The sequence below is a fragment of the Mycena indigotica genome (genome assembly GCF_014461135.1).
Source record: "Mycena indigotica strain 171206Taipei chromosome Unknown Mind.scaff0007, whole genome shotgun sequence".
Taxonomy (NCBI): domain Eukaryota; kingdom Fungi; phylum Basidiomycota; class Agaricomycetes; order Agaricales; family Mycenaceae; genus Mycena; species Mycena indigotica.
Genome location: NW_023503006.1, coordinates 346796 through 359205, shown reverse-complemented (window position 1 = coordinate 359205; position 12410 = coordinate 346796). Strand labels below are relative to the sequence as shown.

General features: G+C 50.5%; 3 protein-coding genes across 3 annotated transcripts; all 3 read left to right on the top strand.

The window, feature by feature from the left end:
- Positions 1-925: 925 nt before the first annotated feature.
- On the top strand, positions 926-2581 carry MIND_00803000 (F-box domain-containing protein; the record flags this gene model as incomplete). The annotated part of the gene is made up of 1 exon (XM_037364709.1): positions 926-2581. One exon carries the CDS (start codon positions 926-928, stop codon positions 2579-2581), a length of 1656 nt encoding a protein of 551 aa, XP_037217951.1.
- Positions 2582-3381: 800 nt separating this feature from the next.
- MIND_00802900 (Transposon Tf2-12 polyprotein) lies at positions 3382-7323 on the top strand (the record flags this gene model as incomplete). Its single annotated transcript, XM_037364708.1, has 1 exon — positions 3382-7323. The coding sequence occupies one exon, from the start codon at positions 3382-3384 to the stop codon at positions 7321-7323; it is 3942 nt and encodes a 1313-aa protein (XP_037217950.1).
- Positions 7324-12098: 4775 nt separating this feature from the next.
- On the top strand, positions 12099-12410 carry MIND_00802800 (Transcription factor; the record flags this gene model as incomplete). The annotated part of the gene is made up of 1 exon (XM_037364707.1): positions 12099-12410. The coding sequence occupies one exon, from the start codon at positions 12099-12101 to the stop codon at positions 12408-12410; it is 312 nt and encodes a 103-aa protein (XP_037217949.1).

Below are 12410 nucleotides of genomic sequence, written 5' to 3'. Positions count from 1 at the left end.
ATGTCTGAGACCGGTCCTCTGACGTCATGTCTCAGGCAGCAGAATGTGGCGATGCAATCGAGGGAGAGTCGTCCGACACATTCGAAAGGTTCCGGTTGGTAAGAAACGGTCAAGAAGGCGATCTAACCTGGATGAAAAGATCAATGGAGAGATTCTAGGAGGAAAAGAAATACACACCGGTGTACACTGGCATCTAGAGTGACTGCTGGCCCACGAGTTTCGGCTCTTCAAGCGTTGCCCACCAAAAAGAGAGTCGACAACCGGGGCATGAAGGACGACACAAGCAGGGCATTGTTGCAGGAACTCGTAGATTGGCGGCGGGAAAGGACGCGCTCGCGGTCGGACTAGTGTTGCCGTTGGTGGTGCCCTTGCAAAAACACGGGGGGTCTTTGGATACAACGAGTTCTTTTCGTGTGCAGTGGTCCGATATGCTGCGAAAGGAAGGGACCAGCGGCGGTCTTCTAGTTATGTCCGTCCACAGCGACATTCGTCTTGTGAACTTGCTTGTGAAGCTGACGAGTGGATCCGTCAGCCAGTATAACTGGAAGAGAGGTCAATAACGCACTGAAGCCGGCCACATGAGGTCCCAGCAGTCGTCGTTGGTGAAGGATCTTGGATCCGTACTATAGCGCCACAACGAGAAGAACTCTGAGATCTGAGATCCTATGTCCTTCACCGCTAAGTAACCGAGTTATTGGTCGCCGGCTGGAGATGGAACATCAGGATGCAGTGAAAAACAAGTTGTCAGTGGATGCACCTTCAACTTCAAGTTCAAGATGTCTGGGCCCAACCTCACTCATCTGCGCATCTACATTCGTTCCTTGGAAGGCAGAGATGTCATCTGGGGAGCTGGCGGGACAGTGGAGAGCCGGAATACGTGCTAGTGGTCGTGGTCAAGGAAAGAAGTGTGACACTTCTCAGATAGATGGACAACCACGACATTTCGGGCTCGGTCGTAGGATTGCCCATGGAATCCTCACCCTTCCAACATATTCTTTACACCAACGCTGTCCCTAGCGATCAACAATACAACGAGATTCGTGTCTTTCTTGCTCCACACCGTGCCAAACATGCCAAACTAGAGGAAGAAGTTGCTCTCCTCCGAAAAATGCTCGAATCCGCTCTCCAAGCACGCAGCAAGCTTGAAAGCTTCATTGCTCCCCACGCAGCACTCCTGTCGCCCATGCGTAGAATGCCCGACGATCTACTTCGCCTCATCTTTCTTCACACTCTCCCCGAGGAACGAAACGCCGCAGTCCATGGCAGCGAAGGCCCATTGCTCATTGCGAATATCTGCAGCCATTGGCGAGGCCTTGCCATGACCACCCCACGTCTTTGGTCGAAAATGCATCTCGTTGTTCCCACCCTAACGCCCGGTTCCCCCCAGGATGCTGTTATACAGACACCTGTGGTCGCCCAATTGACGCAGTGGCTTAAACGAGGAGGTGCTGTCCCCATAGACATCAGCACCCATGCCTACCAGATGCTGTCTGAAGACTATCAATCACTAGCAGAAGCTCGGGCTGCCTCCTTAATGCGGTCTTCGCACCGTCCAGTGGTATCCCCATACCTATCTACGCTGCTCTCAGTCACCAGTCGTTGGCGTAACATGAAACTTCTAGCGTTCGCTCCCTTGGAAGTGGACGCCCTTCTTCAATTGAAGGCCAACGACGTGCCCCAGCTTGAGAAATTCGAGATTATTACGAATAGCCCAATACCCAACAAATTCGAAATATTGTCGACACCAAGCCTCCGCGCACTCAACATCCGCAGTACAATTGCCACCCTTCCTAGTACCATTGGCTGGGAAGCTCTTGTTGAGCTCGACCTATACATCCTACCAGCTGCCGATGTTGGCACCGATCCTTTCCCGTTCCCATTCCTGGCCCGATGCACGTCCCTCCAACGTCTAGAGTTATCTCTAGGCAGTCATATCATCGACCAGTCTGACACTCAGGGCGGTCATGGACCAGCACTTCCAAAGTTAACAGCACTCATACTCAAAACCACCTATGCACACAACATAGAGACGACACCCAGAATCTTCCTAGCCATTCGTCGGCTCCAGCTACCAAATCTTCGTACCTTGGATCTCTGCTCTAATATTGGGATGGATTTCGAAACAACCTTCGGTCTCCTGAAGGCGGTAGGACATAGTATACAGTCGCTGGCACTGTCGATGAGACGGCTCTCATCGGGTCAAGTCACTTCCTGTCTCCAACTGGTGCCGCTTGTAGAACGATTGCGTTTAGTCAGCGATCCCAGTGACAAAATCGATGTCCTCACCTCACTCAATCCACACCCAACTTCAAATCCCGAATCAGAAGCAGTAAACCCAATCTGCCCTGCGCTCAGCCATCTTGAATTCAATTTTACATCTGTCGTACCCGACGACGCGATTGTGCACTTCCTAAACGCTCGAGCGTCTGCTCTGCCCCCCCTACGTTGCCCAGCTACACTCATTCAGCGCGTGCTTTCTCCGGGACAGGCAACTCGATGTTCACAATGCTGTAGCCGATGCCGTTTCTTGTGGATTGAAGCTTTTCATCGCATATGCGCCACAACGAGAGTCCCTGAGTAGTCGGAAATATTCAGCGTTCTTGGGCATTGAGCATGACCGTGACCGCATGACCTGGCGTCAGACGTGGCAACTAGAGCAGATGGCGGGTAGACACTCCGAGCCATTTGTACACAGGCAATGGGCGTAACACCAGATTCGACTCATAGCCTACCCGATACCGTTTGACCCAGTAATGTTTGTTTGACTGAGATTGTTATAATAGTACTGTAGGTACCGTCTCAGATGTAATACTATGTCCAACCTGAAAAGACACCACCCGGAAACTCAGACTCGCACCATGTCCAGCTTAATTCCGTCGAAAGGCACTTCTACCCACAGGACCGAAGGTCGTTAGCACCGCAAAGTTCAGCCCATAATGCTGCCCATTTAACGCATATAGTTCCCACTAGCACCCCAAGCACTTAGTTATTACCGCGCGCAAAAGCATCTCCAACAAGTACAATCCACAGCATATTTTGGGATGAAAAGAGTTAGGCAGATGAAGTAGATACCTGAAAGGATGGATACTGCCTGCACGCACGACTTCTTGATCAAATCTTGCCATCATACGATCAGCGGTAGTTACCGCCCTAGCCGTTACAGTGGGGATTAGCTCTTACTTCTCTACCACCAACTGTAACCTAAACCTACGTGTTTTCAACAAATACGACAAGTTAAAGTTCTATCGTGGTCCTTGAAGTAAGCGCCCCTTTTACTTTTTTGAACTTACCTTGCGTTAGAAACGAAATTACGACGCGACTTGAGCGCGTCTAACCACCCAGAACCCTTTCTCCATTACCCACTCAGAGTCGCGTTCAGAAATGTCCAAACGGGCACCATCCCAACCCCCAAACACTCCTCGACGATCTAATCGTCATCTTCCAAAGGAAGAAGCCGACCTACCTACCGGACGTATTGAACGCGATGCGCGTGGGCCAACTCTTCAGCAGTCGTCACCCCATAGTGATTCGTATGAGCAACCGAGTAGTGCGGGACCACCGCACGAATACGGCACGGACAGTTTTGGGTCCACGCTGACGACGATAAATTCACGCGAGCACAGCTCAGACAAATTTAACGTCGCGCCAACGAACATGGACCAGTCTGCTGAGGCGAGAGTCGGAACCACGGCAACAGAGTCTCCATTTATTGCTCCAATCGCGAGTAGTGAATGGAGGCCAAACCCAATGGGTCCGTTTGCCATACAACGCACACCATCGGTACTCGCGCGCATCAATGCGGGTGACCAAATGGCGGTGGTGAATGCAATGGCGCAGCAGCATAATCGGAGAGCAAGGGTTGATGAAGTCTCTGACCACTCGGTGTCCCCTAGATTGAGACCATCGATGTCGTTGGGACAGTCGACACAGGCACCGCCGCAAAGACTGTATCCGGCCACTAGGTTTCAGTCCCCGGTACCTCCGCAAGTGGACTTCAGCTATTCACAGTTGTCACCGATGTATAATGTTAGTAATGCACCGTACACGTTTACGGGGTCGGAAATGTACCATACCCCTCATTCGTCAATGAGCTGGAATCCGTATCCACCAATGGTTAACCCATGGGGTCCAGGATATCCACCCTCACATCCATACCAACCCATTCCTGTCGTACCCCCCTACATTGGCCCGATGCCGACGCCATGGACAGGACCAACTGCACCAGCAAGTCATGTTCCCAGACCGCTGTCACAACAATCGATGAGCGAAGGCACGCGACAACGGCGCCGGGAGGAGAAACAACGTGCAGTTGTCTCATCGGGAGGATCCACCTCACCCCCTCTGTCATTGCCAGACAAGTTGAATCGAAACAGTGATGATGATGAGATTCTAAAAGCGGCGCATCAGTATCTGCTTAACTATAATCCCGAGAATACCTCGGATGACCGGGTTACAATTCAGCGCAAGATCGCAGCGCGAGAGCGAATTCAGGCTCAAATTGCAGCTGATGCAGAGTTGGCCCGGGCGATAGATGCAGAGGAACAGGCACAGCAGAGACTGTGGTCTGGAGACCGCGAAAAGGCTGACAACTATGCAGAAGCAAGACGTGAGCCGACAGTGATTGAAATTGAGGATAATACACAGACCGTTGAGCTAGAGAAACTGGCCAAAGAATATGAAGAGGCCGTAGACAAGGTGCACAAAAAATACAGCCCAATTGTACCATCAGTCCCGGCAGGTCGCAATTTGAGAACTAGAGTGAATGTAAATCCCGAGGGTGACCGCAAGCCGTCAGAACCTAACTGGGCCCCAACCTCATTTGAAGATCGCAAAGCATTGCAGCAGTTCGCTGACGCAGCAGCTCGCGATCCAAACTCGAATACGCGCTACCCTGACCAAGGGCTTCGATTAATAGATGGCAAATGGGTTGACATTAGAGTCCCAAAAAACGCTCACCTCGCTGACTCCAAACACGAGCGAACGAGTGAGGCAAAGCCGGTGCGATCTAGGCCGATGAAGCGGACCGCCATAAACGGGCCGCCCGACCCGAAAGATGACCCCAGTGACTCGTCATCGGAAGACGATAAACGCGGCGGGAAGTCAGGTCGCTCGGATAAGCAAAAGCCTGCGTCAGGTGGGCCAAAAATACCTGTCGCAGACAATCGCATACCCTACAGCGGAAATCCATTCCTGTGGGAAGATGAGGAGAATAAATTATCAGACTATAAATTGCGACATACCAAAGAAATGATATCACGAACCACTATTTCCGCGTTCGACGTCATTGGGGGAGTTCCGTCTGAGCAGCTGCACGAATGGAAGATTGTGATGAACTCGATGGTGTACCGTACCTGGCAGGAAAGTCTGCAGGTACCCTGCAAGAGTGCAGTGATTCTGGACGAGGTACGCGGGCTGAAACTCCCACAACCCAGTAGCTATAGCGGGTCGGCAGACGTGTTGCAATTTGAAGAACATATGAAAAGTGTTCTGCGACACTTCAAGATGCTCGGTATGGCAGGTCCCTCGTGGGATACCCAGTGCACCGACATGTATGGATTATACCTAAAAGGTTCAGCCAAGTTGTTCTACGATGATGAAGTGACAGGCATTCACCGTACAACGCGAAAATGGTATTTTGTGCACGTTCTCGCTGCGATATTTGATCGATTCGTATCGTCCACTGCAATACAGCAGTCAGCCAAGGCGTTTGACAAGATAACCTGGAATAGTGAACTCGGAGTGGATGGACTGTACAACGAACTCACCTCCAACGTTCGTCGGATGATGTTCCCGCCGGATGCTCACTCGGTCAAGCGCAAGTTCTTGGCTACGGTGCCTGCGAAGATGCGCGGGTTGATGTTGGCGCGCAACGCATACCCAGAAATTTGTTCCCTGGAGAACATGAAAGATATTGGGCGTGTCGTAGAGCATGGAATGAACACCATGAATTTCTACAGTGAAAATACTTTCAAGTTAGCGGGAGATTCAAAGGAGAAACGAGATTCACCTCGCTTAGCTGCTGTCCTTGATGCTGAAGATGCTGAAGACAATTCAAGTCAACGCATGGCCGCGATTGACCAAAATCGACAGCGACCGTTCATCCCGTTCAGGAAGAATGGGGGAGGGTACCAGCACAAAAGACGGAACGAGCAGGCGAAGGGAGTCGATGGGAAGCAGGATGATAGTCCTAGAGATAGACCCAATAGCAGGGAAGCTGGACAACGGCCCAGCCGACCGAAACCCCGGTTCCAATCACAAGGGCAGCGTCGCGAGTTCATGCGAGCTGCGCATGTAGACGACGATGGCGCAGATGACGAGCGTCCGAACCCAACAGAGGAGGACGATGGGGTCAACGAAGAAGAAGAAGATCATGTGACCCCGGATGATCAGCCGGAAGAAAATTCCGAAGAGGCGGAATACAACTCAGATTACACCTATGAGGAGGTGTCTGACCATTCGGAGGATGAAAACTTGATTGCATGTTATCATATGCAAACAGCACAATCGATAGAGGACGATTGCCCCGAACTACAACAAGTATCCGACTCAGAAGAAGAAATGGATGAGATCGAGGATACGACTGGCTGTCCTCCGCTATTGGAGGTATCCGACTCGTCCGGTGAAGAAGATAACGGCTATGAAACGGCCGACGAGAGCCCAGACGAGACGGAGGACAATGAATCAATTGCAGATTTGGAGGACGAGGAAATTGATGTGTTTGCACGCGCAATACTCACGCATATGAATGAAGCGCATACCAGTTTTGAAGATTCACTTGAGTATTTCTCGAGAATTGATGAATCTAGAACGGCGACAGCCACAGGAACTCGTAGAGTGCCGCTAAAGCGAGCGAAGGAAGTTCACGAACGACCCAGTCGAGCCAAACGCGAAAATCATTGCCTCACTGCGTTTGTGAATATCAACGGCCAAAAGGCGTTCACGCTATTTGACTCAGGATGCACAACCGAAGCACTAAGCCCAGATTTTGCTAGAATTGCTCAGGTGGAAGTGTTCCCAATTCAATCGCCAGTGGTATTGCAGCTTGGTACAGCAGGCAGCAAAGCGAAGATTAACCATGGCACGTTCGTGAAAGTGCAATATGGTCCACTGCGGTCGGAACAATACTTTGATATCGTGAATCTTGACCGATTCGACGCGATTATTGGCACTAAGTACATGCGTGAGCATAAAATCTCGCTGGACTTCGAAATGGATACCGTGCGCATTCAAGGCCAACCCAGCCCAACACTGTCGGAGCGGGATGAACGTGATGTTATCGAACGTCGGGCATCCGCTCGGTTGGCCAGCCCAAACCGACAATGACTCGTGGGTGCAGAGAATGTCATCTCTGCAAACCCAACGGCGGGCAATTCAAAGGCCCCGCATCGCCGACAAGGACATCGTGCAATGGTAGAAGAAGTAGTGGATGAAGAAACGTTTGCTGCACTAGAACGAAAATTTCTACCCCAGGAGTGGGTAAGTCCATTAGAAGAAGCAGCAGTTGTCGACGCACAACTAGCTGCTCAGAATACCGAACTGGTATACGAGTTTTCTCGATATTATACGCCAAAGGCAGAGAACCCAAGATCAGATCCACTTGACAAGGCATTCAATCGAGTGCCACCCCAGCCAAAGGAAGGGGAGCCCGAACCACCACTGCCTCCAGAGCAGAGAGCGCCGAGAACAAAGGCTAATCGCCCGCCATCTACTCAGAACCTGAAGCTGAGAAATGACATGACGGAACGACTCACCGAGATATTTACGCGAGCAGCAGCAGTGCAAATCGAGGAATGTGCGAAAACAGGGTCGCTACCCACCGAAGAAGACATTCCCGCGATCCGAGACAGCTGGTTACAGATCAGCGAAGACATACTAAAACGTGAATCAGGACGCCCCCAGTTGAAGAGGATGGACAGACACCAAGGGCATAAGCAGCAACCAACTGGCCCATTGTTGGCAGAGGACATTCCTAGGTTGCGCGCTCAATGGATATCGACCAATGAGGACATCATGTCTGGATTACCAGAAGAGATGCCTCCGCTAAGAAAGATCAACCACCGAATCAACCTGATTGACGAAAACAAAGTGTACCATTACCATCTGCCCCGTTGCCCAGATGCATTGAAACCCCAGTTGTTGGATAAAATCAACAAGTATGTGCGAGCGGGATGGTGGGAGCCCATACAAACAGATCAAGCGGCTCCCATGCTGTGCATTCCGAAGAAGACAGGGAAGCTGCGGACAGCGATTGATGCTAGAAAGCGCAATGAAAATACGCTCAGAGACGTGACGCCGTTCCCAGACCAGGATCAGATTAGGCTGGACTGTGCCCGAGCCAAGTATCGGTCGAAAATTGATATGAGCGATGCTTACGAACAAATTCGAATCGTGGCGGAAGATGTTTGCAAAACTGCGTTTGCCACAATCTATGGCACATATGTCAGTAATATTATGCAGATTGGTGACTGCAATGCGCCGGCGACGTTCCAACGAATCATGACTATGGTTTTTCATGAATTTATCGGGCGCTTTGTGCATGTGTACTTGGATGATATATTTGTGTTCTCTGATTCCATTGAAGATCATGAAGAACACTTGAGCCAAGTATTTGGTACGCTCCGGGCCAACAGATTCTATCTCAAGAAAGAGAAATGTGAATTATATGCCGACAAATTAGATTGTCTTGGGCATGTCATTGACGACACAGGAATACACGCTGATGCCGATAAAATGAAAACCATACGGGATTGGCGAACACCGCAGAACTACCATGAGGTACAACAGTTTCTCGGACTTATTCAGTATTTGGCCCCGTTTTTGCCCGATATCAGTGCTTATACAGGACCACTGTCGGGGATGTGCAAGAATGGTACTCCATTTACGTGGCATCCTATACACCAGTCCTGCTTTGACTCCATCAAAACCATTTGCTGCCGCACGCCGGTACTGAAGCCTATCGACCCAAACAGCGATGAACCCATCTGGGTAATTTGCGATGCGTCGGTATCGGGAGTTGGTGCGGTTTATGGGCAAGGTCCCAATTGGCAGGACTGTCGACCTGCAGGGTTCATGTCCAAGAAGTTTACGTCTGCGCAACATAATTATCGCGTGTTTGAGCAGGAAACACTTGCAGTTTTAGACGCCCTACTAAAATGGGAAGATAAGCTCATGGGATATCGGTTCCATGTGGTCACGGACCACAAAGCGTTGGAGTTCTTCCATACGCAGCGCAACTTGTCGCCACGCCAAGTGCGTTGGATGGAATACCTGTCCCGATTTGACTTTGATATTCGGTATATCAAAGGCACATTGAACAAAGTTGCAGATGCACTGTCGCGATACCATGAAACAGACGACTGGAGCATGAACGGTTGCGAATTTGCGAACGCTGATATCAGACTTGACCCCGATATGGACCATCTACCATGGGATCGTAGCCAGGAGGTGGTCGAGCTGAGAGCAATGGCAGAGTCACCACGGGTTCGACGGAGTCAACGGCTTCGAGATATCAAAGTGCAACGAGGCATGGAACCTCGAGATGAGGAGGCGGAGAAGTTCATTGAACAGCAAACGGCTGGTTCAGGTGAGAACGGAGATGCAAAGCGCAATGCGGAGGACCCTACAGTGTTCGAGTCACGAGCGCGCGAAGAAGCAGTTAATCAGCCGCTGCAGCTAAACGATGAGCTATTGACGATAATAAAAGCCAACTACATACACGACCCAGTATTCCAAAAAGTGTTAAAAGCACCAAGAGACTATCGGAATTTTTGGGTCAGAGATGAGGTGATATATATGAAAAACCGTGGTGGTGAAGATGTGGTATGCATTCCGAAAGCCAACATCAGGAAATGTGTTTTTGCTACCAGACCACCTCTTTAAGCACCATAGACCTGGTAGCATCAGTAGCATCAGTTGCATCAGTAGAATTCAGGCAGCGCTAAGTAGCTGATAATATCAGCTGGTAGATCTGCGCGGGCATTTATGTAGCAATTGATAGATATGTCAAACAGATGCAAGATCAACTTGTCCACAAAATCTATATTTTGTCACTATGTAGAATTGTAAACAGTAATCCAGCACTTTAACCAGCAGGCAAGCCTTTTCTGCTCTTGCTACGGCCATGCCAGACTCTGAGAAATTGCCTAAGTCCATGATCACATGCCAGGTGGCGCCATTTGACGTGATTGATGGATCGGCAAAGATCCGCAGCATAAATCAAATGGCGCCATCTGGCAAATGACTCCCCCTTCTTTCTTCCCCCCTCCACTGCCGTCTCTTCCCCCCTCATCGACGGCCACCCGAGCATGCCCATGAACTGCGCTTCTGGAGTCTGAGCCTCATCCACTTCACCCCCTCGGCCTGGTTTGTCCTTTTTCTAATTATTTGGCCGTATACTAACTGGCCATAGCTCTTTTTCTCGCCGGCCAAATCGTACGATTTTTGGTACGAACCTTCGGTCCCCCTTCGCGCATGTGCTCACTCATTTTCAGCCATATCGACCGTACCGTTCCCGCAAACGATGAAGAATGCCCTCCACACTCCTCTTGTGCCCCCACCACCGCCCTCTATCCCCATATGCCCCCGCGGACACCCCCTGTGACGCTCACCGGCCTTCTCGCCCCCTAGGCTGAGCGAACGCGATGAGCTCGCTCTCGACAGAGCGCGTGCAGAGCGCCTCCACGCCACTGTCGAGAGCGTCTGCTGGACGCTCCCATGGGCCAGCGGTGGTGGTGAGGGCACTGGACGAGTGCAGGGTGTGCATGGTGGCACGGAAGCAGCTGCACGCTCACTATGTAGAGTGCCTGTATTCTGTAGTTGTTGTTATACAATTATTGTCCATTTTTTCATTCTGTGACGGAAATATTGAGTGGACTACTTGGCTATCATTAACTATTAGATGCTACTGGTGCACCACTCAGCTGCTACTGGTTGCTACCAGAATGTGACAGGGTGCTACCAAGCGCCCGAGATGACGGGACTTGTCTACCGGGCTACCACGGCTATCAAGTCTATGTAGTGTGTGATTGCAAAGTTGTCTATTCCTGATGAAAATGGGGGAGAAATCAGTACATGGACTGATTGTGGAGCAGGCACACCAGATATTGGGACACTTAGGTCCGCAACGGACAGGCGATTACATTCGACGATGGTACTGGTGGCCGTCGATGACCAAGCAAATTCACGCATTCTGTTCCAGTTGTCAGACGTGTCAAACAACAAAAACCGAGAATAAGCGACCAATGGGAAAAATGCACTCACTGCCTATACCAAGCAGACCTTGGCAGTCAATATCCATGGACTTCATTGGGCCATTCCCACAGTCAGAGGATAGCGACTATCTGTGGGTCGTACTTTGCCGCTTGACCAATATGGTGCATCTAATACCAATAACCACTCGGACAAGGGCAACAGAGCTAGCCGAGTTGTTCGTGCGCGAGATAGTAAGACTGCATGGCCTTCCGGAGTCAATAGTATCGGATCGAGATTCTAAATTCACGTCAGTATTCTGGCGAGAAGTACACCGAATTCTGGGCGCAAAACTGTTGATGTCCACAGCATTTCATCCGCAGACGGATGGGATGACTGAGCGGGTTAATAGGACGATTGCACAAATTCTCAGGGGACTCATTGCCCCGGACCAGAAAAACTGGAAGGCAAAAACTACAATGACGGAGTTTGCAATCAATGCGAGTGTTTGCGCGTCAACAGGGTACGCACCATTTGACCTTAACTATGGGTATATGCCCGCAATGATCCGGCAGATGAGAGCGGAAAAAGTCCCTGCTGGAGTACGCGCATTTGCAGAAAGAGCGTTATTGAACCTGGCTGAGGCACACGACTCTATTATTGCAGCACGTGTCTTCAATACCTATCAGATGAATAAGCATCGGGGCGAGGAACCGATGATCACCGAAGGGACGTTGGTATATCTATCAACCAAGAACCTAGCATTGCCAAAGTCAAGATCATCCAAACTACTGCCGAAATTTGTGGGTCCTTATAGGGTCCAGCGAGCAGTTCCACATACCTCGAACTATGAACTGGAATTACCTGCAGTGTTAGCAGAGCGCGGAGTGCATAACCGATTCCACGTCAGCATGTTGCGACCGTATATTGAAAGCTCAGACGCCATGTTCCCAGCGCGGGACAAGCCTGAAGGGTACGACTTTGGAGCTCCCGATGAAGCTGAAGTTATGGTGGACCATATCAAGGCGCATCGGTGGACAACCACAGGCAAAGTCGAATTTGAGGTAAGCTGGAATGACGGCGATGTAACATGGGAGCCGTTCCAGGCAGTAAAGCTGCTCATTGCGCTAGATGACTATTTTGCACTGCATGGAGTCAATTCTTGGCGCAAATTGTCGAAGGCTGGAAAGAAGCAAGGGGGAGCAACCGAAAAGAAGCACTAG